Source organism: Mandrillus leucophaeus, unplaced genomic scaffold (assembly GCF_000951045.1).
Source record: "Mandrillus leucophaeus isolate KB7577 unplaced genomic scaffold, Mleu.le_1.0 Scaffold90, whole genome shotgun sequence".
NCBI lineage: Eukaryota > Metazoa > Chordata > Mammalia > Primates > Cercopithecidae > Mandrillus > Mandrillus leucophaeus.
The window spans coordinates 1,978,192-2,005,118 of record NW_012109808.1 but is presented as its reverse complement, the minus strand read 5'-3'; the positions used below and the strand labels follow the sequence as shown (position 1 = coordinate 2,005,118).

The 26,927-nt window shown below is 39.1% G+C and overlaps 1 protein-coding gene across 2 annotated transcripts in view; it reads right to left on the bottom strand.

Annotated features, from left to right (window-relative positions):
- TSHR (thyroid stimulating hormone receptor) overlaps window positions 1-26,927 on the bottom strand; it is a 192,255-nt gene that overhangs the window by 8,683 nt on the left and 156,645 nt on the right. The window contains exons 8-9 of one of the 2 annotated variants that reach the window (XM_011969702.1): window positions 22,649-22,726; window positions 22,145-22,482 (exon numbers count right to left, since the gene is read on the bottom strand). In XM_011969702.1, the coding sequence (XP_011825092.1) occupies window positions 22,413-22,482; window positions 22,649-22,726 (148 nt within the window). In that variant the 3' untranslated portion in view covers window positions 22,145-22,412. Of the gene's footprint in view, window positions 1-22,144; window positions 22,483-22,648; window positions 22,727-26,927 lie in introns of those variants that run through there. The other variant, XM_011969701.1, reaches the window with a different exon arrangement.

Sequence of the window (26,927 nt, the reverse complement as noted above, 5' to 3'; positions counted from 1 at the left end):
TGACAAAACACTCCAAAACTAAGCAGCATAAATCAACAATCTTTTTATTATGCGCATAGGTTTTATGGATCATGAATTTGAACGGGGAATGGTGGGGATAGGTTGTCCCTGTTCTGTGATGTCTAGGGCGTCAGCTGGGAAGATCTGGAGTCTGGGATGACTCAATGCCTGGGGGTTGGGATTATCCGCAATTTCCTTCACTGGCATGTCTGGTGCCAGGGCTGAGGTGACTCAAAGACTGAGATCAGCTGAGACTGTTGCTGTGGTTACTCCAGGTGGCTTGACCTTCCCACATTACATCAGCCAGATTCTAAGAGAACTATCAAATTCAAGGGCAGAGGACCTACAGTCCACCTCTTAATGGGAAGAGTGTCAAAGAATTTGGTGTCTTCTTGTAAAACTGCCCTAATGATCTAAGTGATGGAGACAGCATTGAGGCAGATAATTTGGGGGAAAACTGGCAGTTTTTCACTCTGCAAATCAGCATTTCTAGTCCAGGGATCACTCTGGACCAGCATCAGAATCATTTGTAATACAGATTGAGACATGTCCCAGACCGAATGAATTATAATCTCTGTTTGTGGAGCCTGGGAATCTGTATTACTTAAGATGCTCTCCAGGTGATTCAGAAGCTGGTTTCAATTCTCAAAGCATTTTTATGAAGCAGGCAGATACTAAAATTCAGACAAAGAAATATCTCTTTGTGTCCAAAGAGATACAGTGAGCCAAGGGTGGCGTCATAACTATCATTTGGGTCTAGAGAACTCAGCTTCAGTGTCCCAGGAACTAGACTTCACTTTCAGGTCTTTGGAGTCTTTGAACACAGATCCAGGTGCAGTAACTCTCCATGGACTCATTAGGAAAATGGGAGGGAAGATTTGATTCCAAAGTTTGTCTGAGTATGTGTAATGATGTCTCCCAGGTGGCCTCTAAGTTAGGTCCCACTGGGGCTGAACTAGGAGGGTGCTTGGTCAGGCAAGGAGAAAGTACGTGTGGGGAAATGTGGATAAACCTTATGACAAAAACATTTATCACACAGTGGGTGCTTGGCATATGGTAGGTCCTCAGTAATTGTTAATTTCCGCCTTGTCCCAATTTGAAGTTTATCTGAGCTCAAGCCAAAAGCAATGAAGTTGGCAAATACAGCTCCAGTCCAGACCTCAACTTGTAGATCCAATTGCTTATTTGATATCTCCACCTGGATGCCTCACAGGCTTCTCCAACTTAATAGGCCCTTTCAAAACTTAGCTTTTCATCCCTTGCCCTCAGCTCAACCTGCTCCTCCTCTATTTCCCCCCAACATGGTAATTGACACTCTCATCCACTTGATTGCTCAAATTAGTAACCTTGGAATCACTACAATATGTTGGATTTCCTCAAGACCATTGTCCCATCCACCTTTAATCTTGGAAAACACCTATGATTCTGAACTCCAAAGGAATCTCAAATCCATGTATTTGCATCTCCAGTGTAAGCTTTCTAGTCCAAGCTAACATTATGTCTTACTGCAATATCTTTCCTGTCCAGTTTTATTCTTTTTCAATCCATTCCTCACATAGTAGCCAGAGTAATCATAACATATGAAGTGAGTAATGTCACTTTCCTGCCTAAAGGCCTACAGTGACTTCTCAATATACCATGAATAACATCCGTGCTTCCTGCCACGCCCTTTAAGCTCTTGCAGATCTAGCACTGGACTACCTCTGTAACCTCATCTCAGAGTTCTAAGGCCACTTACAGGCAAAATTAGAATCTGTTATACTTGAAGACCTCTTAATCCTTACTTGTCATAGTTCTAAGTATCCATTAGACATGCTGCACCTTAAGTGCTCCTGTGCACTCCACCCACACTATCTCTGCATTTACAGGGTCAAGCAGGGGGAACAACCGCCTTTTTTCTTTTTTGATTTAACCACCCTTGCAGTGATCTGCAGTTTTAATCAGACAGTCTGGTTGCTATCAGACAGAAAGGTAGGAGATCCTCTATACTTTCCTATGGATCTAGCACTGCCTGTCCACCCAAAATATCTCAAATATAATGATTCTTGCCTCGAAGCCTACTGGAATTTCTTTATTTCTTGTCTTCCATCTATCATTTTCCAGGGCTTGAAGTTTCTATGTCCTTGTGGAGTCTCTCTTGCCCTTGCCCTACATTCATGCTGTGAATATTTACAACAACATGAAATTGTGCTGGAACTCCCCCACCCCATGATCAGATGTCAGCCCAGCTGTTTGCACATCTACAGTTTCATTGCTACCACCTTAGTTTAGGTCTGAACTATATTTCACCTGAGTTTTGCAAAAACTTCGTGACTGGTCTCAGAAATCTTCCACTATTGCAATCTTAGGAACTCAGGAAAGAATGTTTTTTCTAAAGGACATTAGGAAAGACTTAGGAAAGAATGTCCTTTCTAAAACACAGATCTTATCATATTGCTTTCCAGCTTGAAATCCATGCCTCCTATAATATCTACAGATTGAAGTTCAAGTTTCCTAGGAGACTATTTCCCCCCCTCCCCAATGAGAGTCTCTTTCTGAATCTTGTGTCATCTTTTTTCTTGATTTTCTCTTCTAGAGCACGTTTTCAAGTAATTTCTTAGGCCGTGTGAGGGAGATATTTTCTGAGTCTTTTGACTTGTTATTACTTCTGGAAGCTTCTCAGACCTTCTCTTTATCCCTGATGTGACATTTCATGAAAGTGTACCTTGATAGGAATCTTTTTCCATTTATTATAATGGGCGCTGGGGGAAGAGAGGCCCCTTCAATCTGAAGACCTTTGTTCTTCACCTCTGGGAAATTTTCTTGTATTGTTTCTGGGATAACTTATTCTCATTTTATCTGTTTTGTCTCTGGAATTCTTAATAAGAGGAAAAGTCACCTCCTGGTCCCTCAGACATATCTCCATCTTTTGTTGGAATTTTCTCCTATTACTTTTATTAAATTGCCTGGTAAAATTCCTTGAGTGCATCTTCCATCTCTTCTATTAAATTTTTAATTTTAGCTTCATGAGAGCTGGAATACTGCCTGCTCTGTTTATTGCCATATTTTTGGTACCTAGACTGGTGTTTAGCCAACAGAAGACTCTAAATACGTACTTGTCAAATACTTGAATAGATTTTTAAGAGAACTTTCTTGTGTTCTGTTCCTTTTAAAAACAGCGTATTTGGTCAGGCGTGGTGGCTCACGTCTGTAATCCCAGCACTTTGGGAGGCGGAGGTGGGCAGATCACCTGAGGTCGGGAGTTCGAGATCAGCCTGACCAACATGGAGAAACCCGGTATCTACTAAAAATTCAAAATTAGCCAGGCATGGTGGCATATGCCTGTACTCCCAGCTACTTGGGAGGCTGAGGCAGGAGAAAATCGCTTGAACCCAGGAGGTGGAGGTCGCGGTGAGCTGAGATCGCACCATTGCACTCCAGCCTGGGCAACAAGAGTGAAACTCCTAAAAATAAAAATAAAAAAAAAAAGAATAAAAAATAAAATAAAATAAAAACAGCATATTTGAGGAAGCATACCCCTTTGTTTAGGATCATGGGTTTTAAATTCACACCATCTGGACTTAAATCCTGGCTTCTGCGCTTACTTTTAGTCACTTAAACTTTGCGTGCTGCAGTTTCCTTGAGTTTGTTGAACAGTAGCTCTTAGTGTCTTCTCAATAAATATTAGCTGTTATTATTATTATATATTTATTATTATTATCATGATTGTTATAGTAATAGGGATGAAATGTGTTCTCAGATTTATCTCGGGTCCTTAATTATTAGTCCTTTCTCATTTCTGTGGTGTCTTTGATTTCTCCAGGTTTATTTCCCCCCCTTTGTGTATCTTGGTTTTGATCTTCCATGTTAGGAGCATTCATTGACTGGTGATCTCTGGTTGCACACTTCATATTTAAGAGGATGCTTTTCTGTTGGCAGACTTTGCTTTAGGGTAATTGTGTAGGGAGTTGGCCATTATGCTGGTAGACCCTAAAGTGCCAGAATGTGAATATCTTTTTTGTTTTAGGATTTCTCAACTTCTTCAGCTTATTGAGGAGGTACTTAGCTGTTAGAATTCTGCATAAATAGAGTAGAGGATTAATGTTTCCAGATATAAACTTTCAGTTAACCTTTCTGTTTTCAGTCCCATGTCTTACTCTTACCACATGCCTTACCCATCACCTCTAAGTCCCATTCCTCCCAGAGATTTTACAGGGCAAGACAGCAGTCTCTGACTATGCTCCCTTTGAGTACTGTGAGTTTTGCCTTCCTTCTCTTCTGTTTTTCTTCATTCTGAATTCTGTAGCTCTTTAGGCCCTGGATGGGCTCTCACCTGTCTTCTGTGAATGTATGCATAGTAAAAATTCTTGTGGTTGTATAAATAGGAAAAATTCCTTTCTCATCTTTTTAAGGGGATCTCAGGAGGGAGAGAAAATAAAATCTTAGGTTTAATGCTTCATTTTAACTTTTAATCACCACTGTATTTAGCACATAAAACTGTGCAAGAGCTTGGAACAAATACTTGTTGAATACTGAGCCACATCTGATAGTCTCCCAATTCTGGAGTTGTTGGAGAATAAATCTCAGTCTGAAGAGATCCTCAAACTCAACAAGTCAGGAATCATTTTAAGTTATTTGAGGCTGTATTGTTTCCTACTCACCCAAAGTTTTATTTGATTACTTCAAATCCAGGATATTTATTTATTTTTATTTATTTATTTATTTATTTATTTTGAGATAGAGTCTCGCTCTGTCGCCCAGGCTGGAGTGCAGTGGCGCGATCTCGGCTCACTGCAAGCTCCCCTCCCAGGTTCATGCCTATCTCCTGCCTCAGCCTCCAGAGTAGCTGGGACTATAGGCGCCTGCCACCTCGCCTGGCTAATTTTTTTGTATTTTTAGTAGAGACGGAGTTTCACCGTGTTAGCCAGGATGGTCTCGATCTCCTGACCTCGTGATCTGCCCGCCTCGGCCTCCCAAAGTACTGGGATTACAGGCGTGAGCCACCGCGCCCGGCCCAGGATTTTTAAATAGTGTACCTTCTTTCCTAAAATAAACCTGTCAACATGTAGTTTTTTTTTTCTGAGTAAGAAGAATATAAAGAGTTGTTATGGGTGATGAAGGGGTCTGAAATCACTTATGGATGTAGCCATATGGATAGAAACCTACAAGCTGGAGGGCTTCCCTCTGTTTTGCTGACTCTGGCACTCTCTTCAAAGAGCTCATCAAGCAACGGGCATTGAACTCCATGAGAATTTGTCTCTAGCAAGTATTTACTTGTAAATCAGAATGCAGCTGAGCTGAGTCTGGCAGATGGTTTGAAGTCTAATTGCCTAGGTCATGGGAATAATCTCGAGTTAAGTGTCTAATGAAAGTAACAAGACCTGAATTTGGAGAGAGTGAGTCCTGCAGTGTTACATACAGAGAAGAATATCATGAGATTTTAATGATGCCAGGGAAAAAAAAGAGCTAACTATGTTTAATGTCATAGGAAGAGCAAATTGCACCTCAAAAGCAATTATGTACTCTAGTATCCCCAAACATTGGAACTATTTTTATTTTTTTGAGAGATATTTTGTCATTGATTATTATTTAAGATTAACTTATGATGAACTCAATTGCAAATTAAAGAAGCGCTAATTGGCTTGCCAGTGTTCCAACAGCAATTGCAAGTGGCTTTTCTGTTTGCTTGTCATGAAAGTAGGTTTTCCCAAAGGTCAATATGTGGAAGCTGCTCCATTATAAATGTGCAGTTACATCTGTAAATTGGTAGATGAAATGCATCTAAGAGCAGAAAGATTAATTTACTGTTTAAAATACAATGTAATTAATTTATGAATACTGAATTGAAAAATAAGTTAAAGAAGTTTAAAAGGTATACATTGAAGACAGTGAGCTTATCTATTAATATGTTTAAATAATTTAGAAATGCAATATGCATTTATTTAGCAAGTACAGAATGTATTGATTGCTGTCTAGGTCTCAAGTATAGTTCTAGAAGCTAGGGCTATAGCAGTAAACTAAACAGGCCGAAATTCCTGCTCTCCTCATGCTTACATTCTAGTGGAGAGAAAGGTAACTTTTTCTTAAAAAGTGAAGATATATAGTATGTTAGATGACAATGATAAGCACTATGGGGAAAAGGAAAACAGGGAAGAGAAAAGGCAGAGACCAGGAGTGGGTCACAATGAGAGATGAGGGGACAGTGTCAGGCAAGGCCTCATTGAGGAGATAGTTGAGGAAATGTCTGAAGGAGGTGAGGGAGACAGCCAAGCTGATATCTGGGGCAAAAGCATTGCAGGCCAAGGGACCAGCAGTGTAAAGACTGTGAGGAGTGCACCTGGTATGTTTGAGGAAGCAAGGAGGCCAGTGGCCTTGTAGGCTGTCAAAAGAACATTGCATTTTCATGTAAGTGAGATCAAAAGGCTGCAGAGGAATGGTATAATCTGACTTATTTAAAAAGGATCATGCTGCTGCTTTGAAAATAACCAAAGTGAGCAAGGGGTAGAAACAGGGAGACCAAAAATAGAGAGGATGGTGCTTTGGACCAGGGTGGTAGCAGTGGAGACACTGAAAATGGTTGGAGTTTGTAGATATTTGAAAAGTAGAGCCATTGGGACTTTCTGATGGATTGGATATGGGGTATGTGAGAAAGAGAAGAGTTGAGAATGACTCCAAGATTTCTAGTCTGCAGCTGGGAGAATGAAGTTACCATTTCCTGAGATGGGGAAGGCTGCAGGTGAGGTAGGTTTGGAGAGAATGATCAGAAGTTCACTTTTGGGCATGTCAAGTTTGAGATGCCTATTGGACATCCAGATGGTGATGGCAGGCAAGCAGTGTTTTATGAGCATGGAATTTGGGAGAATTGTCTGGACTGGAGACTTCTATTTGGGTATCATAGGCTTTAGGTAAAGGCATACAAGTGGATAAGATCACCAAGGAAGTGAATAAAAATATAGATAAAAAGAATATCAAAGATGGAGCCCTGGGGCACTCTATCATTAAGAGATCAGGAAGAAGAGAAAGAGCTAGAAAAACAGAGTAGGAAGGAACAATCAGAGGTATGGATAAAAACCAAGAGAGAGTAGTGCCTTGGAAGCCAAAAGAAGAATACATTCCAAGGAGGATGGAGTCAGCAACTGAGTCAAATGCTTCTGAAATAAGTACTAATTGGCCGTTTGATTTAGCAACTGTGGAAGTCACTGTTGACCTTGTAAAGAGAGTTTTAGTGGCATGGTGGGAAGTGAAAACCTGATTGGAGTAAGCATAACAGAAATTGGGATAGTTGCTGCAAAAAGGCACAGATAAATAGGGCAGTAGGTGGAAGTAGATATGAAGGAAGGGGTTTTTAAAATTATAAATATTTCAATATTTTCCTAAAAATTAAGTAATCTTTTTAAAAGAAATAAAATCTAAAACAATAACTCTTTAAGGCCATGTAATATTCAATCAGTTTTCCAAGAAAGGCAAGGTAGTTCTTACCTTGTTTAAGTCAGATCCAAATAGATACAGAAAAGGTATCCAACTGATGCCTCTTAGGTGTCTTTTAATCCATATTCATGAAATATTGTTTTAAGATGGAAGAAACTACAGCATGTTTACACACTGGTAGGAGATAATTTACTAGGGAGGGAAATACAGATGATTAGGAAAGAAGGGAGAGGATTGCTGAAGTGATGCCCTTGAGTTTTTAAGAGGGGATGGGATCGAAGGCCCCAGTGAAGGGGCCAGCCTTAAAAAGTGACTTAAAATACAGAAAAGAGGAGAAAAGATGTGGGTGTAGATGCAGGAAGATGGGTAGATGTGGTAGTGGGATGTGAGGAGTTCTCTTTGGATTGATTTTATGCTCAGTGAAATGGAAATCAAGGTGATCAAGTGGACATGATAATGAGGAAAAGGACTAGAGAACTGAAGAGAGGGGAGGCCATAGGACACGGTCATCCAACAGAGTGGGAGAGGGAATGGGGGAGTGGGAGAGGGAATGGGGAAGTGGGATGTGATCGCTGTGCAGCAGGTAGAGCCTGCTTGGGGTGAGTGATTTCAGGTGAAACCACTTGCCATGTTCAGCTGCAAAAGCCCAGGCCTGAAGCAGGTGGGTGGTTAGACCTAATCAGGGTTGGACTTGGCCAGAAGAGGCTGATGAGACAGAGAGGCAAGGTAGGTAGTTGGCTGCGTATACAAGTCAGTGTTTTTAATGATGGAACATGGCATTTAAACTGCCTAAGGAAAGAGTGAGGATATGAGGGAGGTGAGAGACAGTGAAATGTTAGTAACAGACTGTAGATCCTGGCAGAACCAAAAAATTGAAGGATTAATGTATTCTAAGGAAAGAGATAGAAAGAGAGCAGGATGTTTAAGATTAAAGTTATGGAGGCTCTGTAGTCATTGGTCATGACAGGTCTAGTGAAGCCTGGAAGTACAGTGGAGGGTAGGCTTGTTGCGGGAGTGGAGCTCAGAGGTCAAGGTATAGGAAAGATAATCCATGTGGATATTGAAATAACTAAAGTTAGGACAGGAGCAGTGTTGGAGGAAAAAAAGTGGTGTATATAGGGTTAGGGACTATCCTCTGTTTCAGTCATCCCTGTGGGTCTTGGAGCATATCCTCCATGGTTAAAGGGGGTACCACTGTAGGCAAATGTCTAGAATGTCAGATGGTAATAAGCATCATGGGCAAAAATAAAACGGGGGAGTGGGATGAAGAGTGGTGGGCAGCTTTCGAATTTAAATAGTGCATTCAGGGAAGACCTCAGTGAGAAACTTACCCTTAAGCAAAGACATGTATCAGGCAAAGGAGCCAGCTACGGATATCTGGGGAGAGGGTTCTCTGGCAGACAAAACAACTAGTGCCCAACCCTAGTTCCCTAAGGTGGGAACATGCCATGTATCCTATTCAGTGTGGCTGGGGTAGAACCAGGAAGAGGAAAGAAATAGGAGGTAGGATGAGAGACTACGTGGTGTGGGTGCGCGACAAACAGCATAGGTCTTTGAAGGCTGTTTGTGAAGACTTTGTCTCTTTAAAAATGAAGATGATAAACCACCACTGGAGGCTTTTAAGCAGAAACTTAAGAAAATGATTAAGTAAAGTTGCAGAATTACAACAGGTACAAGAATAATCTTACATAAAAGGGGTTGACGTGATGTACCAGGAAGAGATTATGTTTTAGAGTTAGTTAAAACTGAATATCTATCCTAGAATTTCCCTTACGGCCAGGTGACCTCGGGGGACTTACCTTATATCTCTGCACCAGTTTCCTTATGTGTTAAATAGGAATAAGAATACTTTCTACTGAATAGTTAGGCCCAAAGTGATAGACTGTCTGTAAAGAACCAACCACAATGCTAATGCTCAAGAATGACTTATTATTAATAAGAAAATTCCTGTCTGACTCTTCAGAAAATTGATCAGAAATTATGAATCATTTCTCAAAGTCTATGTGTACAAATAAAATTGCTTTATAACTCAGATATTACTATGATCATTTCTTATAAGCCTATACTTTCCATGATCTATGAACTCTTTCAGCATTTACTATTGCAACATAATGGATTCTGCAACGGAAAACTGGCATATCCTGTAAGTTGGCGAGTCAGCATTCTACCACACAGTGACAAACGGAAACCAGGGCAATTTTTAGTCCATTTTCACACTGCTGATAAAGACATACCAGAGACTGGGTAATTTATAAAGAAAAAGAGGTTTAATGGACTCACAGTTCCACGTTGCCTCCTGCCTCACAATCATGGCGGAAGGCACAAGGCAAAAGGCAAAAGGCAAAAGGCAAAAGGCACGTCTTACTTGGCGGCAGGCAAGAGAGGAAATGAGAGCCAAGTGAAAGGGGGAACCCCTTATACAACTATCAGATTCTGTGAGACTTATTCACTACCACGAGAACAGTATAGGGGAACTGCCTCCATGATTCAATTATCTCCCACTGGGTCCCTCCCACAACATGTGGGAATTGTGGGAGCAAACATTCAAGATGATATTTGGTTGGGGACACAGCAAAACCATATCAACTGCCAATAGTCAGATGCTGAAACACAAGCATAGCCTCCTCCCCAATGTCGAATCCCCTCCCTTCTCAACTTCACAACCCCTAACCACACCCAAAATGATCATCATCATAGTGGCAAAAGGGTCAGGCTCAATGCTACTTGTGTGAGATAAAAGGTCCACTTTTTTTTAAGTGTTTATTTCTTTTAGACCCAGAGGCAGAATGTAATTAACAAGATGGATTTCCATGTCCTGGCAGAGATAGTGTGTCATATGACAATGCTTCATTATTTCCTCCCACCTGTTCCAGGAGTGAACTCCCAGAAGAGTGAAAACATTTATTACCCATCCACATTTACTTGGGAAGAACTGTGTGCCTAATTCTACATGCTAAAAACTGCTTTTTGTGTTTCTGTTTGTAGGTTATTTATTCAAAAATTTAATCCAAGGTTGATTTATACCTCTCATTATTTAGCCTGTTGCCAGCATCCTCTAATTAACTGTAAAATCACAAGTAAAACCTGCTACAGAACGTAGTACACATGGCTTTTGCTTTACTATTTGGTCCTATGCAATCTTGTTTCTCTTCTTTCATTATATAGATAACTGAGACTTGAAATGGGCAAAATCACCCAAAACTGAGAAGAGTGGTGTGGAGAAGTCAGAATCTTTTGGGGTTGGAAGGCTGAAATCAAATTTATGTAAAAAATAGCACAGAGCCTTGCAGGTATTCACTAACAGGTAGAGTTATTTATACATAAAATTGCAAAGAAGGAACAGTGAAGAAGTAATTATTGTCCTACTTGCTCAACAAAGAACAAACTTCAAATTCTTTACTGTTAAGAGCTCCTGGTTAAAGAGGGATAATTAGTTAATAAAATGGTTCAGAATTTACAAGGTTTAGAACATTTTGGCAGTGTTGTTTTCCTAGGATTCATTCTCAGCAAAAACTCTTTTATGTTCTACCAGTTTTTATCAAGGTAAAAAGCCATTACTTAAATAAGTAACTTTAGCAAAACCATGCTAAAGAAATATTTTATGAATTTATGAATTATTTTTAGAGAAGAAAAGCTACTCTAGTTTACTTTTTGGCCTGGCATAGATAGGAAACATTTACTCAGACTGAATCCCCTGATATAAAATGCATGACCATTTGAGGCCATTGCTCTAGACAGTGGCTGCCGGTGTTTTGGAGAACTTTTACTTAAAGTAAAAATCTTTCGGGGATGATAGTAGTTGCACTGTTAGTCAGTTGAAGAAGTACAAAGGTTTGTATGATTTTGAGGATTTTTACACTAACTGCTTTATCCCTCTCCCACCAGCAGGCAGCCCACTAGTTGGGGACAGCTCTGCAAATAATTTCTCCAATAGTTATGAAAGTAACATTGCCAATATAGATTGCTGTGATTTAATATATTAATTCTTTTTTCTCTTAATAGTGGCTATGGTAGTAGGAGATGCTACCGATCAATAAATTAGGATTTTGGGGAAACCAAGCATCCCGAGTTGTCAATGTGAAAATTCCTAGGGCTGAAGCAGATCATTCCCTGTTCTTGTCAAGAAGTCAGCATGCACACCATTCTGGAAAGATCATTGCCTACTCTCTCTCTTCAAATTCTTTCATGATTTTCCTCACAGCCCCTTTGCTGTGCCTCTGGGGATGTGGGCGTGTGACTTAGGAGGGATGACCTACTTCAGTTGCTTCCCTAACAACTCAGGTCCTTTGACATGGGTCTGGCTTGGTGCCCAAGCTAGGCAGTGCAAGATGTCAGTTTGTCTTGTGTTTGCAACTCATTTCACAGTCAGTGAGCAGGGCAGCCTAGCGTGCAAGCCTCCCCTGGGTTTGCGTCTGCAAGAGGTTCCCTTCTCCAAGGGAGCTGCACCAAGAGCTTCACTTGGTAAGCACAGAAAGAAAGTCAAGGAGCTCCAGGCTGATGAGGTATTTGGGGCTCAATTTCCCTCCCATCAGAGGGAGATCCAGTCCCTGTCAAATTGCCAGGAAGTACAGATTAGCAGTCCCAGCTCAGTGGCTGTGACAGAGGTATCCAGGAATAATATAGTCAGGGCTGAGGTGAGTTGAGGGCCACAAACTTTCATCTGTTACGCAACTATTACTACTACTTTCACAGGGTCCATCCTTACCTGCTAAGTCAGATTACGTTGTCCATAATACGATTTCAAAACACCATTCCAACACTATCCTTTCACCTGAATTATTTTATTTTTTTTCCTCTGAACACATCCCATATTTTCCTATAGACGTGGCTTTGTTTTCTCTCATAACTCTATCACTGTTGCAATTCTGCCCCTCACCTGAAGCTCATCTCAAATACTATCTCCTTTAATAAAGCTTTCGCTGATCACCCTAACTAGAAATGGTGTGTTCAGTCTCTAAATATCTCCTATGGCTCTTTTTACATTAAACTTATGTTACAGTTACTTATTCACATTTCTCCTAAATTTGACTGTAACCTTTTCAAAGCAGAGGCTGTGTCTTATCCTTATAACTACTGGACCTCAATAGCTGCTTAGTGAAATGCCTGTGGAATAAGCGAGTAAATGGACCATTTGCACTAGCGTTGGCAGAGAGCTGGTGGTCAGGACCAAAACTGATTTTATTTAGGTCAAAAATTTTATTCTGGAACACAATTGAATAATAAAAAGACAAAAATCCAATAAAAATGGGCGAAAAATTTGAACAGAAACTGGGTAAAAGAAAATATACAAATAGCTGACAAATGCCTGAAAAGATGCTCAACATCATTAATAGTAAGGGAAACATGAATTAAAACCACAATGAGAGACCCACTAGAATGGCTAGAATTAAAAAAAATGACAATTGCCAGTATAAAATGCTCATACCTTGCTGGTGAGAAAAGAAAATGAGACAACCCTTTTAGAAAGCAGCGTAGCAGTGTTTCCTATAAAGTATACGTAAAGACATATATATAGAGATATACATCTATCCTATTACCTGTCAATTACTACTAAATTTTTATATTAGAAACATAGCATGTCTATGGGAGGTAGGGTGAGGCATGAGGGAACTTTCTGGATGATGAAAATGTTCCAAGTCTTAACCAGGCTGGAGTAATATAGCTTTGTCAAAACGCATCAACCTGCACACTTAAAAAACTGTATATGTTATTGTATGCAAATACATATTGTATTTAAAATATGTTTGCTCAGGATCATCCTAGAAAATCATGTATTCACCTATGTTCTTCAGGCATGCAGGAGAGGACTCTGCCACAAATTTTCAGCCACCTGATAGTATTATTTTGTGAAGATCATGAAGAGTTTTTAAAAAAAGAAAGAAAAAGAAAAAAAAAAAGACAAGAAATATGACAGTGCCATGACCCTTGAATTAATTTGATCAACTAAAAACAAGAAAAGTTTATTTTTGAAGTTTATTTATGTTGATACCTGTAATGCAAACTCAAGGATATTATTACAGAGATTTCCTCTTCTTAGGAGGTACTTACTCAACAATATGCTAAATGCTGTATTAAAGTGGGTTACATAATTTAGAATTTAGAGAACTCTGATTATTATGAAAGGCATTGCATTTCAGTGTGTTCTTTTCTTTGAGATTAAAAACACCAAGAGATTCTCTTTCAAAATAAGATAAAAAGAAAACAAGGTAATCAAAAATGGAAAGTATAAAAATGGAAAATGAGATTGCATATCTTGATTAAAAATCAATCAAAAAACATTATTATACTTCCAAATTAAATTTAAAAGTCTTTTTGAAAAACAGCAAATATTGGATAATAGATCTTCTGACTCTGGATATTGCACCTGTTTTAAATTAGATTATCTTTTGAGAAATGACCTTGAAAAACGCTGATTGAGTGGGTAAGTTTGGTTTTATTTTTGTTGACCATTAGACATGACTGTATTCTCCCTCAAAAACCTTTATGAGGCAGAAATATATATGGCATCTGATTCTCTTTTCTTTAGATGGAGTTTAAGATTTTCCAAGTTTGGCTTTTACAACAAATGACAATGAAATCATGGCTATTTGATATTTAGCTACAATTCATCCAATATTTATTGACCACTTTCTGTCTTCTGTTTTGAGGCAGGAAGGTTATAAAAAGTATAAGACACTGCTTATTTCTTCTGGAATCTTAAAGTCTAATTATGGAAAGAAGATATGTGGGAAAAAATAATGGAGATTTTGACAAAAGATGAAGACAAGAATTAAAGAGATGTCACACGTCCTTGCATGATTAGTTAACAAATGCATTTTCAGACAACAATTATGCTTGGAAGTTCAGGAATGAGACTGGACTCTTCTTTGTTCACTTCTTACTTTTCTCCTATTGACCTCTCACATGCTGACATCTCCATTGTCTTCTCTTCCTATGCTTTGTGGCTTTGTTATTAAATTAAGTGTTAATTTTTTTTTTTTTTTTTTTTTTCCCCTCAGACGGAGTCTTGCTCTGTCTCCCAGGCTACAGTGCAATGGTGCAATCTCGGCTCACTGCACCCTGGGTTCAAGCGATTCTTGTGCCTCAGTCTCCTGAGCAGCTGGGATTACAGGTGCCTGCCACCACTCCCAGCTAATTTTTGTATTTTTCATTAGAGACAGGGTTTCACCATGTTGGCCAGGCTGGTCTTGAGCTCCTGACCACAGGTGATCCACCCGCCTCAGCCTCCCAAAGTGTTGGTATTACAGGCATGAGCCACCATGCCCGGCCTAATTTTTATTAAAATAATGCATGGACCTATTTTTAAAAAGCAAATTATACTGGAATCTTGATAATACAAGAGGCAGCCCTTCCCTGCAGTCTGGTGTCTGATGTCCCAGAAGTAACCCCTTTTAACTTCTGGTATTTCCTTCCATAAGTGTAATTATTTCTTGATTTATTGGTTTTAGATTTTATCCACTAACTCTCTGCTATAGAAGATGAGGATTTGGCTTTCTTTTATCATCCCTCACCCCCACACATTTCCTCTCCTGACACACTCTTCTACTCTCCTGAAATAGTTTTGTGACATATTTGGTTAAACCCATATTCAGTACTTTGGTTATTGCAACTTTGCATATTGTGCTTTCATTTCCTTTGTCATGTAACTGTTTTATTTTTATTTTTTATTTTTTCATAAGATGTCCATCTGTCTCTCTCTTTTTATTAGGGTGTCTTGGTTTGAACAAACCTCTTGCTGAGTTTTCTGCATGCTCCAGTGTTCTTTAAAACACCTCTCAAGGCTGGGAGCGGTGACTCACGCCTGTAAACCCAGCACTTTGGGAGGCCTAGGCAGGCGGATCGCCTGAGGTCAGGAGTTTGAGACCAGCCTGGCCAACACGGTGAAACCCCGTCTCTACTAAAAATATAAAAATTAGCCAGGCATGGTGGTGGGCACCTGTAATCCCAGCTACTTGGGAGGCTGAGGCAGGAGAATTGCTTGAACCTGGGAGGTGGAGGTTGCAGTGAGCGGATATCACAGCATTGCACTCCCGCCTGGGTGACAAAGTAAGACTTCATCTCAAAAAAAAAAAGAAAAGAAAAGAAAAGAAAATCTGTTTCAAATCAGTTTTTCACACAATGAATTCCATCAAATAATCTATCACCCCTTTTTTTTTTTTTTTTTGGGGGGGGGATGGAGTTTTGCTCTGTCGCCCAGGTTGGAGTGCAGTGGTGCTAACTTGGCTCACTTGCAGCCTCTGCCTCCTGGGTTCAAGCAGTTCTCCTATCTCAGCCTCCTGAGTACCTGGGACTACAGTCATGTGCCAACATGCCTGGCTAATTTTTGTATTTTTAGTAGAGACAGAGTTTCACCATGTTGGCCAGGCTGGTCTCAAACTCCCAACCTCAAGTGATCCGCCTGTCTCCGTCTTCCAAAGTGTTGCGATTACAGGCATGAGCCACTGTGCCCAGCCAACCCTCTTTTATTTCTAGAAGACCTTCCTCTTGGAGGAGTTTTCATTCTTCAGCTCTGATGTAGATGTCATGTTCTCAAGACTCCTAGGACCTCCCTTTGTGGTCATCTGGGATTTCTATTTGCTTCTTTCCTGTGTTGATCACTGTTTTAACAAAGTCCTCATTTTTCTTTCCTGGTTTATGCTCCAAGAAAAGACAAATAGAAAATCAAGGCTTTGAGACTTTGCATGTGGGAAAATGTCTTTATTTTATCAATCATACTTGATTGGTAGTTTGGAAATGACTTTCCCTTCAGAATTCAAAAGGTGTATTCTATCTATGGTCTTCTTCAATGTCACCATTGAGAAAGTTGATGGCATTCCGATTCTCCAGCCTGCACAGGTCACATGATTTCTCTGTCTAGACGCCTTTAATTTATTATTTTTATCCCATCGATTTCATGTGTTATGATGTACCTTCATGCCTCCCCACTTTTTTTTTCTGCCATATGGGTTCTCTGTGGGTCTTTTTATTCTGAAAATTCATTTTCTTTATTAATGGGAAATCTGCTACACTATTTTCTTTTTTAGTTTTTGTATTTTCTTCCTAAAACTTTTGTTAGCTGGGTTGTGGACCTCCTGGCTTGAATTTCTAATTTTCGTATTTTTTGTTTCCTCTATTTCATATTTTTTTTTTGCCATCTCTACTGAGTGCTGTTTTTCCCTTTATCTTTAACAACTTCTGCTTACTTTTTTGGTTTTGGCTTTCATGTTTTTAATTTTCAAAAGCTCTTTTATTATTTTCCGAATATTCCTCTATAAGGAATTATTTTGTGCATGTAGAACATTGTCTCTCTGAGGATATTTGTCATAACTTTTATGAAAGTTTTCTTCTGGTTCTTGCATTGTCTCTGTTCCTTCCAAGTTCCTTTTTCTGTTTATTCTAGTCCTTGTTTTTCATGTCACCACTTCTATTCAACATAGTACTGGAAGTCCTAGTTAGAACAATTAGGCAATACAAATAAAAGGCATCCAAATCCTAAAGAAAGAGGGAAAACTGTCTCTGAGTGCAGATGACATTATCTTATACAGAAAACCCTAAGGCCTCCACCAAAAAACTGTTAGAACTAAGAAATGAATTCAGTAAAGTTACAGGATACAAAGTCAACCTACAAAAATCAGTTGTGTTTCTATATATAAACAAATAATAAGCTATGAGAAAAAGAAATAAAGAAAACAATCCCATTTATAGTGGCATCAAAACAAAACAAAAAATGGAATAAATTTAAACCAAGGGGGTGAAATATCTGTACACTGAAAACTATAAGACATTGACATTTTTCATGTCAATGGATTTCCTCAAAGGTCTGCTGGTTCTTGGATGTCTGTTCTTGTTTGTAAGGGAGGCCTATGGGAAGCTCTATGTGTGGAAGCTTATTGGCTGGTGGGCATTACTATGGTGACTTTAGGAGACTATCAGTGATTCTTTTTTTAGGTTTTTTTTTTTTTTCTTTTCCTTGGGCCTGTCAGCTTCCTCAGTACTCTCGTCTCTTACTTGGAGGGTATACATTCTGATGCCAATATTCTATGAATTGAGTGGATAAGAGGTTTGTTGTTCTTACATTTTGGAATGTAAATTTTCATATAATCCTGTTTTCAGAACAGTACCTGCCTTCTAACCCCAACTGTGCTTTTTCTCCTTGAGTCTTGGTGATGACATTTTAACAAAAAGAAAATTCTAGTCTTTTTCTGGGATGAGTAAGAAGTAGTGCTTGAGTGTGCAGAATGAGACCAACCAGCTTCAATGTCACCTATATTCTCATTTGCAGAACACTTAAGCTTTAATTGATAAAATATTTCCTAGATTTTGTGATTTGAATTAGCTTGCATTTTATTGATTTCACCCATGCAAGTACTTAGCGTGCAGCTCTCTCTTGGTTTTTGAAGACACTCATCACTTACTCACATGATCACCTTTCCTACTCTTTGTCATTAAAAATACATGCTTTTTAATTTATTTATATTTTCTCAGAAGTACTGTCATTTTAATGTTGTTTAAAAAGGGATCAGGGAAAATCACATTAGTAGGGAGAGTTCAGAAGTCTCAATTCTATTCATTTTTTGAGATTTCCTCTATACCTGTATACCCTCATCACCAGCTATATTCCAAAGAATCTCAAATGTATCTCTAGCCCTGACCTCTATTGTGACTTTTGAACCCCCATATATCACTGCCTGCTTGCATGCATCATGGGACCTCAAACTAACTTTCCCTAACTCAGGAAATGGTGATTTCATTCTCCTAACTGCTCAGTCACAAATCGTTACAGTTCTCCTTGATTCCTTCCTTTCTCTCATCCACCATATTCAATCCATCAGCATGTCCTGTTGGCTTTACCTTAAAAAGTATAGTAAGGATCAGATTATTTCTCATCATCTCCACTGCTACTGCCTTAGTGCAAGCTACTTTCATCTCATGCCTATATTATTTTGGCATATTCCTAAGTTGTCTTCTTGCTTCCACACTTGGTGCCCTACAGTTTATTTTCAACACGACAGCCGGCATGTTCCTGTGAAACTTTGAGTCAGATTGTGACACACCTATGCTCAAAATGCTCCTATGGCTTCCCCTCTATCTAAAGAGCAAATCAAAACACCTGATGATGGCCTCTAAGACCATCCGCAAGTTGCTCCTGAAACCTATCATCTTTTTGATCACAGCTTTTACTTTTTTCATCCCTGTTTACTTCACTCTGTTTGAGCGGCAATAGCCTCCTTGCTATTCCTCAAATGCGCCAGGTATATTCTCACCTGGGGGTCTTTGCACTTGTCTAAAATGCTTTTTTCAGATTGTCCCCAGGTTTGCCCCTTTGTTTCTTTCAGATAATTTCTGAATCGCCACCTTCTTGATGAGGCTTTTCGCTCACTGTTCTTTAACGTAGTGACCCTCCCCTATTGACAGCACCCAGTGAAGAATCCCAAGCTTAGCAAGTCCTCATCAGTAAATGCTTATTGTACATTTTCAAAGGTTAGCTAGGGAGAGTTTAACCAGATTGATGGGAATGGATAGGAATGAGGGGGAGCAAGGAGAGAATTCCAGCTGGGTGAATGGCCAAATAAGAACTAAAATATGAGACCCCAAACTTAGAAATCATTCACATTCTCATGATACTTGTGAACAGATGATTTAACCAATGGAGAAGATACAGAGGAGAAAGAGCCAGGACCCAGGATGGAACCCCATTTTGAGGAATGATGGAGCGAGCTAAGGAGAGAAATGGGGAAGGAGTGATCAGAGAGGTTAGAACAGATGAGAAGAATGAAGTGTCAAAGTTCAGGAAGAAGTGAAAATAATCATAATAATGTCTAACATTATTGAGGATATATTTAGTTCCTTTATTATCTTATTTAAACTTTATTAGTTTACTTTATCCTGTTTTGACAGATGAGAAAACCAAGGCTTGGGTCTTACAGTTAGTAAGTGATGGGGCTAGGAGTCAACTCCAGGTATAACTCCTCATCTTTGTCACTTTCCACAACCTGGAATGCCACCAAGAGGCAGGGAAAGCATTTTCAAGCAGTTGCACAAATGCTCTTAACTTAGTGGGAGAGTCTTGTAGAATATCTTGCCATAAATATAAAAAACAACCTCTAGGCAGTACAAGCAGATAGTTTGACCACTTCCAAAGAAGTAGAAATGGATACATTCGCTTGAGGACAACAGACTAAAATATCTTCAAAATATGATTGCTCTTTAAATGCTGTAGTATTTACAGAAGAGTGCTTTAATTATTTTTTGAGTACCATATTAATGTCACAAATATTTATTAAGCTCATACTGTGTTTCAGGCATTATAATATGAACCAGAATTGTATAACTATATTGTATAAGCATAAGCATAAGTATATTATGTAAGTATATTGTATAAGCATAAGCATAACAGTATAAGTAGGTTGGAGAATTAAGGGAGCTAAGAGGTTCGATATGGATGGACCATTGGTCAGAGGCGTAAAGTAGTGTAAAAGACAAAGCTGAAGATTTTGGCAATGCCTTGCATACCACACCAAGACCTCTGTCCTAGGGGGAATGGGAGGCCAGTATTGGGTTTAAGATTCTATTTGCATGTGAATCCAAAGAAGTCTGGGGAGGATGGATTTGAGAGGAACCAAGACTAAATAAAGGCAGGAGTCAGATTTGGAGACGCTAATCATCTAGACTACTGCTACTCAAAGTATGGTGCCCGTTGGCCAATAGCTTCTCACCAATCCAAGGATAAGACGCGTAAGCTGGATGTAAGCCAGCTACTTCAACTAAACACACTGTTGAGTTTGGTTGACTTCATTTTCATGACAAGACTTTCTCCAAAAAAGAAGCTGTGCTTTGCTGTACATCCTGGACAGCCACTTACCTTGTAATGAACTCACTTCTAGTGGTTCTGGTCTACACTATTGGTCTTCAAATTCTTTCAATCTCACATATTAATAAGTAAAAAAATCTGAGTATGTACCACTGACATACAAATAGTCATGAACCCTATACATATATTTTCATAATACTATATTATATATACCATAACACACTGAACATACATTTAAAAATAATGCAATGAGGATAAGTAATACATATTTTTAAAAGTTTCACAAAAGCAAAAGCAACGTTATCAAATATGCTTAATTAGTTTTGAAAATTATCTTTAACACTTTTGGCTATGGCTGTTCAAAGTCTGCTTTTGGTTCAGTTTATTTTGATTTTGGTTTAAATGGCTGTCCTAGTTGAAAAAATTACCAAAGACGGGTATTTCACCAAGAATAGAGCAGGCTTCACTGCGTTTATTAAACTAAGATTCTCATTTTTCAATCTAATCCAGTAATTAAATACATGTTTTAATGAAATTTTATATTTTCTGATGTCAATCAGTTGTTTTTGCAAAGTGATCTGGAGGTGTTTCATTTTCACATTTTATGCACATGGATTTTAAACCTACTAAAACTCTTTATTACTTTGCTAGAGCTATGGTAACAAAATACTACAGATTGGCTGGTTTAAACAACAGAAATATATTTTCTTACAGTTCTTGAGGCTGCAAGTCCAAGATCAAAGTGTCAGCAAGTTTGGCTTCTCCTGAGGCCTCTCTCCCTGACTTGCAGATGGCCACCTTCTTGATGTGGACTCATGTGGCCTTTCCTCTGTGAGTGCCCATCCCTGGTTCTCTCTGTGTATCCCAATCTCCTTGTCTTATGAGGCCACCTGTCAGATTGGATTAGGGCTCACCTAACAGCCTCATTTTAATTTAATTACCTCTTTACAGACCCTATCTTCAAATACAGTCACATACTAAGATGCTAGAGGTTAAGGCTACAGCATTTGAACTTAGGAAGACAGAAACAATTTAGTTCATAACAAACTTAATTTGAAAGATTTAAACAGGTTAAAATTTGATTTCTGATTTGAACCAAACAGAATTTTTATGGCATTGACCATTTTTTAATCAGGAAAATCATATAATATGTGAATGTTTCCAAATACCTGTTCCTAAAGTCTTTCTCTAAAGCATACATTTCTTTCAAAAAGCAATGACTTTTCTTATTACGTGGTGAAATAGTACCTTAATCTTGAAGAAGCTGATATAAAAATGTTATTGAAAAATACCTTCCAGGTAAAAAATTATTGACATGGACTTTATCACAGAAAAGGTTAATACATTTTTCCCCACTTGTCTTCTTGTAAAAAGAAAAATGCATAATGCTTTTAAGTACTTTGCCATGAATTAACAGTGAACCCCCACGTAGCACAGCAGATTTTCAAGATCACTCTGACCTCTTATATGGATGGAGCCTATGTGTTAAGAGAACAGGACCTTAAACGCACTTACCTGGGTGCATTCAATCTGAAAGTGAAATAAAATTGTTAAAGGTAAAAGAGTGAAGGTACCCAGTGCTCAGGACTGTGGATCACTCACTCTTCTCTAGGAGGCATCCACCCACTACCTGACACCTGAGGGACAGTGGCTATCTATAAATAAAAGACTAATAAAACTTAATTTGTTCTTATTTAAAAATAAGTATAAATAGAACCTCTAATATTTCCTCTCGCCCATAACAGATTATCTTGTGCATCTCTACGGTGCTGTGTTCCACTTTGGCAGGGACTAAAGTGGATGCTCAATGGTGAGATTCTAAACTGAGGCAAAACCAAGGGAATGAGGAAGGTGGCGATGATACAGAGGCTTCAGGGAAGCAGAATCAGTAGAACCTGATCACTGATCGGATGTAGGGGTGTAAATCAAAGGAAATGCACAAATAGGTATGTTTTCATGCTGTTTAAAAAATGTTTTTATTCCATCTTTCCCCATGATTGTAAGTTCTTCCAGAGATGAGTCGAACTATCATTTATATTCTTCCTTCTTTGTGCCAGGCATTGTGCAATGTACATTCAGGTATATTTTCTCTGCAAAGACTAGAGTGCCTTCCATCTAGTTGTGGACCTTGCATTTCAAAAGTTTTCAAACAGCAGCTGCTCCATGAACAGAGCCCCTGTGAGCATGAACACCAAGGTGGCTGCCTTATCAGGCATCAGGATGGCATACTGGAGCTTGGGGCCTTCTGAGTCTCGAAGGACAAGGACTTCCTTCCAAGAGGTAGCCTATACAGCCAGGAAAAAAGGGACTTGCAGAAGCCTTTACCCAAGACAGCAACATTCTCTACCCCGAACATAAGGTTCTCCCCTAATGTCTCCATCTATTCCAAAAAAGTAAAAAAACAAAAAAAAACAAAAAAAACTAAAATATTCTTTCATATGTCTGACTCACAGCAAGCTTGGTCCACTGTATACTCCTCCAAATGCATCTTTGTCAATAACTGTCAGGTATTTGTTCTTGTTTAGGTAACTAGAGAGAGAGAGAGAGAGAGAGAATTAGGTGATTTTAAGAAATCACACCAAATTAGTACAAATATCAGAATAAAATGTGACCATAGTATTGACTGATTTCAAGAATTTAGAAGATACTTTATCTTCTTCTGGCTTAAGCACTTAAAACATTCTAGGTTTCCAAACACCGCATGTTCTCACTCATAGGTGGGAACTGAACAATGAGATCACTTGGACTCGGGAAGGGGAACATCACACACCGGGGCCTATCATGGGGAGGAGGGAGCGGGGAGGGATTGCATTGGGAGTTATACCTGATGTAAATGACGAGTTGATGGGTGCTGACGAGTTGATGGGTGCAGCACACCAACATGCCACAAGTATACATATGTAACAAACCTGCACGTTATGCACATGTACCCTAGAACTTAAAGTATTATAATAATAATAAAAAAATAAAAAAATAAAAAAAAACCATTCTAGGTCTCAATTGTATAAAGTTTATACACATTAATTATGGCAGAAGTTTTTGAAAATGAGCATGTTTATGATCTAATTTGCATACCTAAATTTCTTAAAAGTTGATTTAATTCTCTATTTTCCAGGCCAGTGGCAATTGTATTTTTTAGTCCTTTTTAATGGCAATCCTCTTTAATACCAAATTTTGTTTCTTAGTATTAATTAGTATTCCCATTTAATTTCGAAGACTAGGCTTAAATCAGGAATGGAATGAAGATGGTGAGGGTGGTGAGTGATGCTGAGGACTGTCAGAGATTCAGATCTTTTCTTTGGGTAAGGGTGTCCGATTTAGCAAATAAAAATACAAGATGCCAGTTAAATTTGAGTTTCAGATAAACAATGAATAATTTTTTAGTAAAAATATTCCCCATGCAATTTAAAAAATATTTATATTAAAAGTTATCTGTTGTTAATCTGAAATTCAAATTTTATTGGGTGGCCTGTATTTGATCTGACAACCCGATAGTGTGTATGAGGAGTGTTTATGAGATTACTCTGTAATCTTCTTTGTGCCAGGTATAGCCCAAACTTGGCCTCTTCTGGTAGTGGCTGAACACCCAGTATTGGGGGCATTGTTAAGTGTGACACAGGAAGAGTCAATAAGTCTCAAATACATTCAGAGACCTGGCTAAGATGCTAAAGCAGCCAATCTGTGCCTTCCCAGTGGCTTGAGATTACTGTGTAATCTCATCGACCTTCCATGGAAGAGCTTTGATGGGCACATCGGCCTTGCCATTCTAAAAACACACCGGGCATTAGAGGGTAAAATAGTTTTGGAGCAATTTAAGTTACAAAGTGATTTTGAAATAAAATTCCCTCCAAATGGATAAAAGCGTCCCAGGATTTTGAAACTGGCCGTTTCCCCATAACTTTATTACACAACAGAATTATCTAAAAAGAAGCGTAGCACATATATATCCTTGTTACAAACGTTCCCAATTTACACATTTAGAATAACTCACAACATAACCTAGTCCACTTAAACATCAGCGAGTGGCCACCTGTCGATGCAAAAGAATATAGCGGAGACCCTTAGAAGGTCTGCTTAGATATGGCTAATGCTTCTTAGATATGGCTAATTATTCTGCTTATGGGGTCTGCTCTTCATGGTGGAACATTTTTAAGGGTAATGGTTAATAATAATATTAAGCCTTCAGTCAGAAAGATTTCTTCTTCAGAGCCCTCACAGAGAAACTTCCCTCCTGGTTAACTGGACCCAGACATGAGTCTTCATTGGAGCCGTGGGAGGAAGAAGAGTTACCAATCACCAGTGCTGAAAAAGTCTCTTCTTTCTGGGCAGGATGAGGGAATCACTAAATGATGTGTAAGTGCTGGGACTCCACAAAATGACATGTCATAAATTGGTATATATTTTTGGGTCTTTCCATTTTCTTCTTCTTCTTCCTTTTTTTTTTTTTTGAGATGGAGTCTCACTCTGTCGCCCAGTCTGGAATGCGGTGGTGTGATCTCTGCTCACTGCAATCTTCTGGGTTCAAGCGATTCTTCTGCTTCAGCCTCCTGAGTAACTGGGACTACAGGCACTTGCCACCACGTCCAGCTAATTTTTGTACTTTTAGTAGATACAGGATGTCACTATGTTGGCCAGGCTGGTCTCGAACTCCTAACCTCAATTGATCTGCCCGACTCAGCCTCCCAAAGTGCTGGGATTACAGGCATAAGCCACCGCGCCAGTCCAATTTTCTTCTTAAATAGAAATTGAGAACTACCTAATCTAAGGTACTCATTACCATTTTGCCTCCATACACTCTTTATTTCTTTCACAGCATTATCACAATCCATAATTATTGCCTTGTTTATTTACTTGTTTACTTTATTGGTTGTCTCCCCAACCAGAATGAAAGTTCTATGTCTATCCAGTGCCAAGTTCACCATCTCTACAACTACTTGTTGGATGAATGTGTGAATGAGTAGAAAATAAATCAATATACTTTTTCATCACGACAGTAAAATGGGCGGTGTTAAACTCTTAGGGTGACACAGATGATTGCTTTAAAGAAAAAATAATGAAAAGTGAAACAATAGAAGACTTGGCTTATGGTGTGGTGGCATTTGACCAACTGTTCTTCCTGAGGTAGTGATTTTTGAGGCATCTGATTTACAAACACCTCAAGCCCAAACTTGGCCTCTTCTGGGCTGAAGACCCAGTATTCAGGGCATTGTTAAGTGTGACATAGGGAGAGTCAATAAGTCTCAAATACATTCAGAGACCTGGCTAAGCAGCCAATCTGTGCCTGCCCAGTGGCTTCAATCACAGTCCTCACTTGATCATTGTTGGACTCTCCTTTAACCCACTATGTCCATGGAATTCCTTTCATCAGTGACACCTGGAGTGGGCAAAATCCACCTTGGAAAAAAACAACAACTGCAGAGAAGATATTGAACAGCATGATTTTGTAAAAAGACAACTAAGTTCAGTACAAGGGCTGCATGGCTTGCATCTCTTTTTGTATTCTCTGGACAGTGCAGCTTACAGATCACATTCTGTTCCCAGGCTGTTGAAAATCAAGTAAGAGCCGGTGAACTCATCTCAATTTTTCCTCTTCATCTCTAACTGCTGCAAGTGAAATTCAGCTTGTTCTTTCTAATCATTAGAAATTATTGTAAAACTAAATTATTGCTTGTCCAATTCTGCAGTGTTTTCATCTGATATTTAATATACTCCTGAGGATAAGGAGCCTGGTTGATAAGCATTGCAGTTTACCAGAAACTCTGCAGAAGACTTCAGACTGGAAAAGCCAGCCAGAGTCCAGGAGGGGAGGAGGAGGATGCAGAGGAGCCCCGGCCAAGCTGAACGGAGATGAACGGACACTTCTGGAGACTGTGCTCTCTAAAACCAGCATGGCCATTTGGGTACTTTACCTCTTAGAGATAATTAGTTGTTTAAAAGTGAAACCATCACTCTGCCTTCAGCAGATTTGAGGGCTGCCTCATTTGGCTTTTTAATCTTGCTTCAGCTTGCTGCTCTTGCCTTCCATCTGAAGTCAAGAGAGTGAGGAGGGAAAATACATATACAGAAGCCTTGATATCCAGGAAGAAAGTGCTTCCATCAACCTCATTTATCACATGACATTTCCTGGGATTATCAGTCTAGTTAAACTGATTCCTTGACCATGACTTACCTTGATTCTTCTGAAATCGACATCTGTACCCAGCTTGGATAAATCATTCACAAATCTTGGTAGGCTCTCTGGTCAGCCTACTCTAGACAGTGATTATTTTAGAGGGGAGTGATAATAAAAACTACCCCTTGCAAGGAGCAGAAGAACATAAAGTAGCTTAAAAGAGACTCAAAAGGCTTGTAGTAAGAGGTGAAAGGAAATATTTTTTGAAAGTCAGGGTTTCTAAATATTTATACTGGAAAGGGCTTATGAGAAAAAAACTGGTATTTCCTTTAAGAATAAGATAGACATGGCTACACTCTATGTGTTCAACAGCTTTTCACTGCTTGGGGCTTATTCCTCTTTGAGAAGGTGTTGGAAGAAATGAAGTTCTTCTGAGAAAAGAGATGTCAGCTTTTCCATACAGGGAGTTAAGAAGCCCTGCCCTGATTTAACATTGTGAATAGTTCACAGTTAGGGAAGACCAAGGCAGTCAGGAAAATGAAGGTGGTGAGGACTCAGCTGAGGAAAATATTCAATTGACAAAGTCAGTATTATGTGTATTATGTGTACAATATGTGT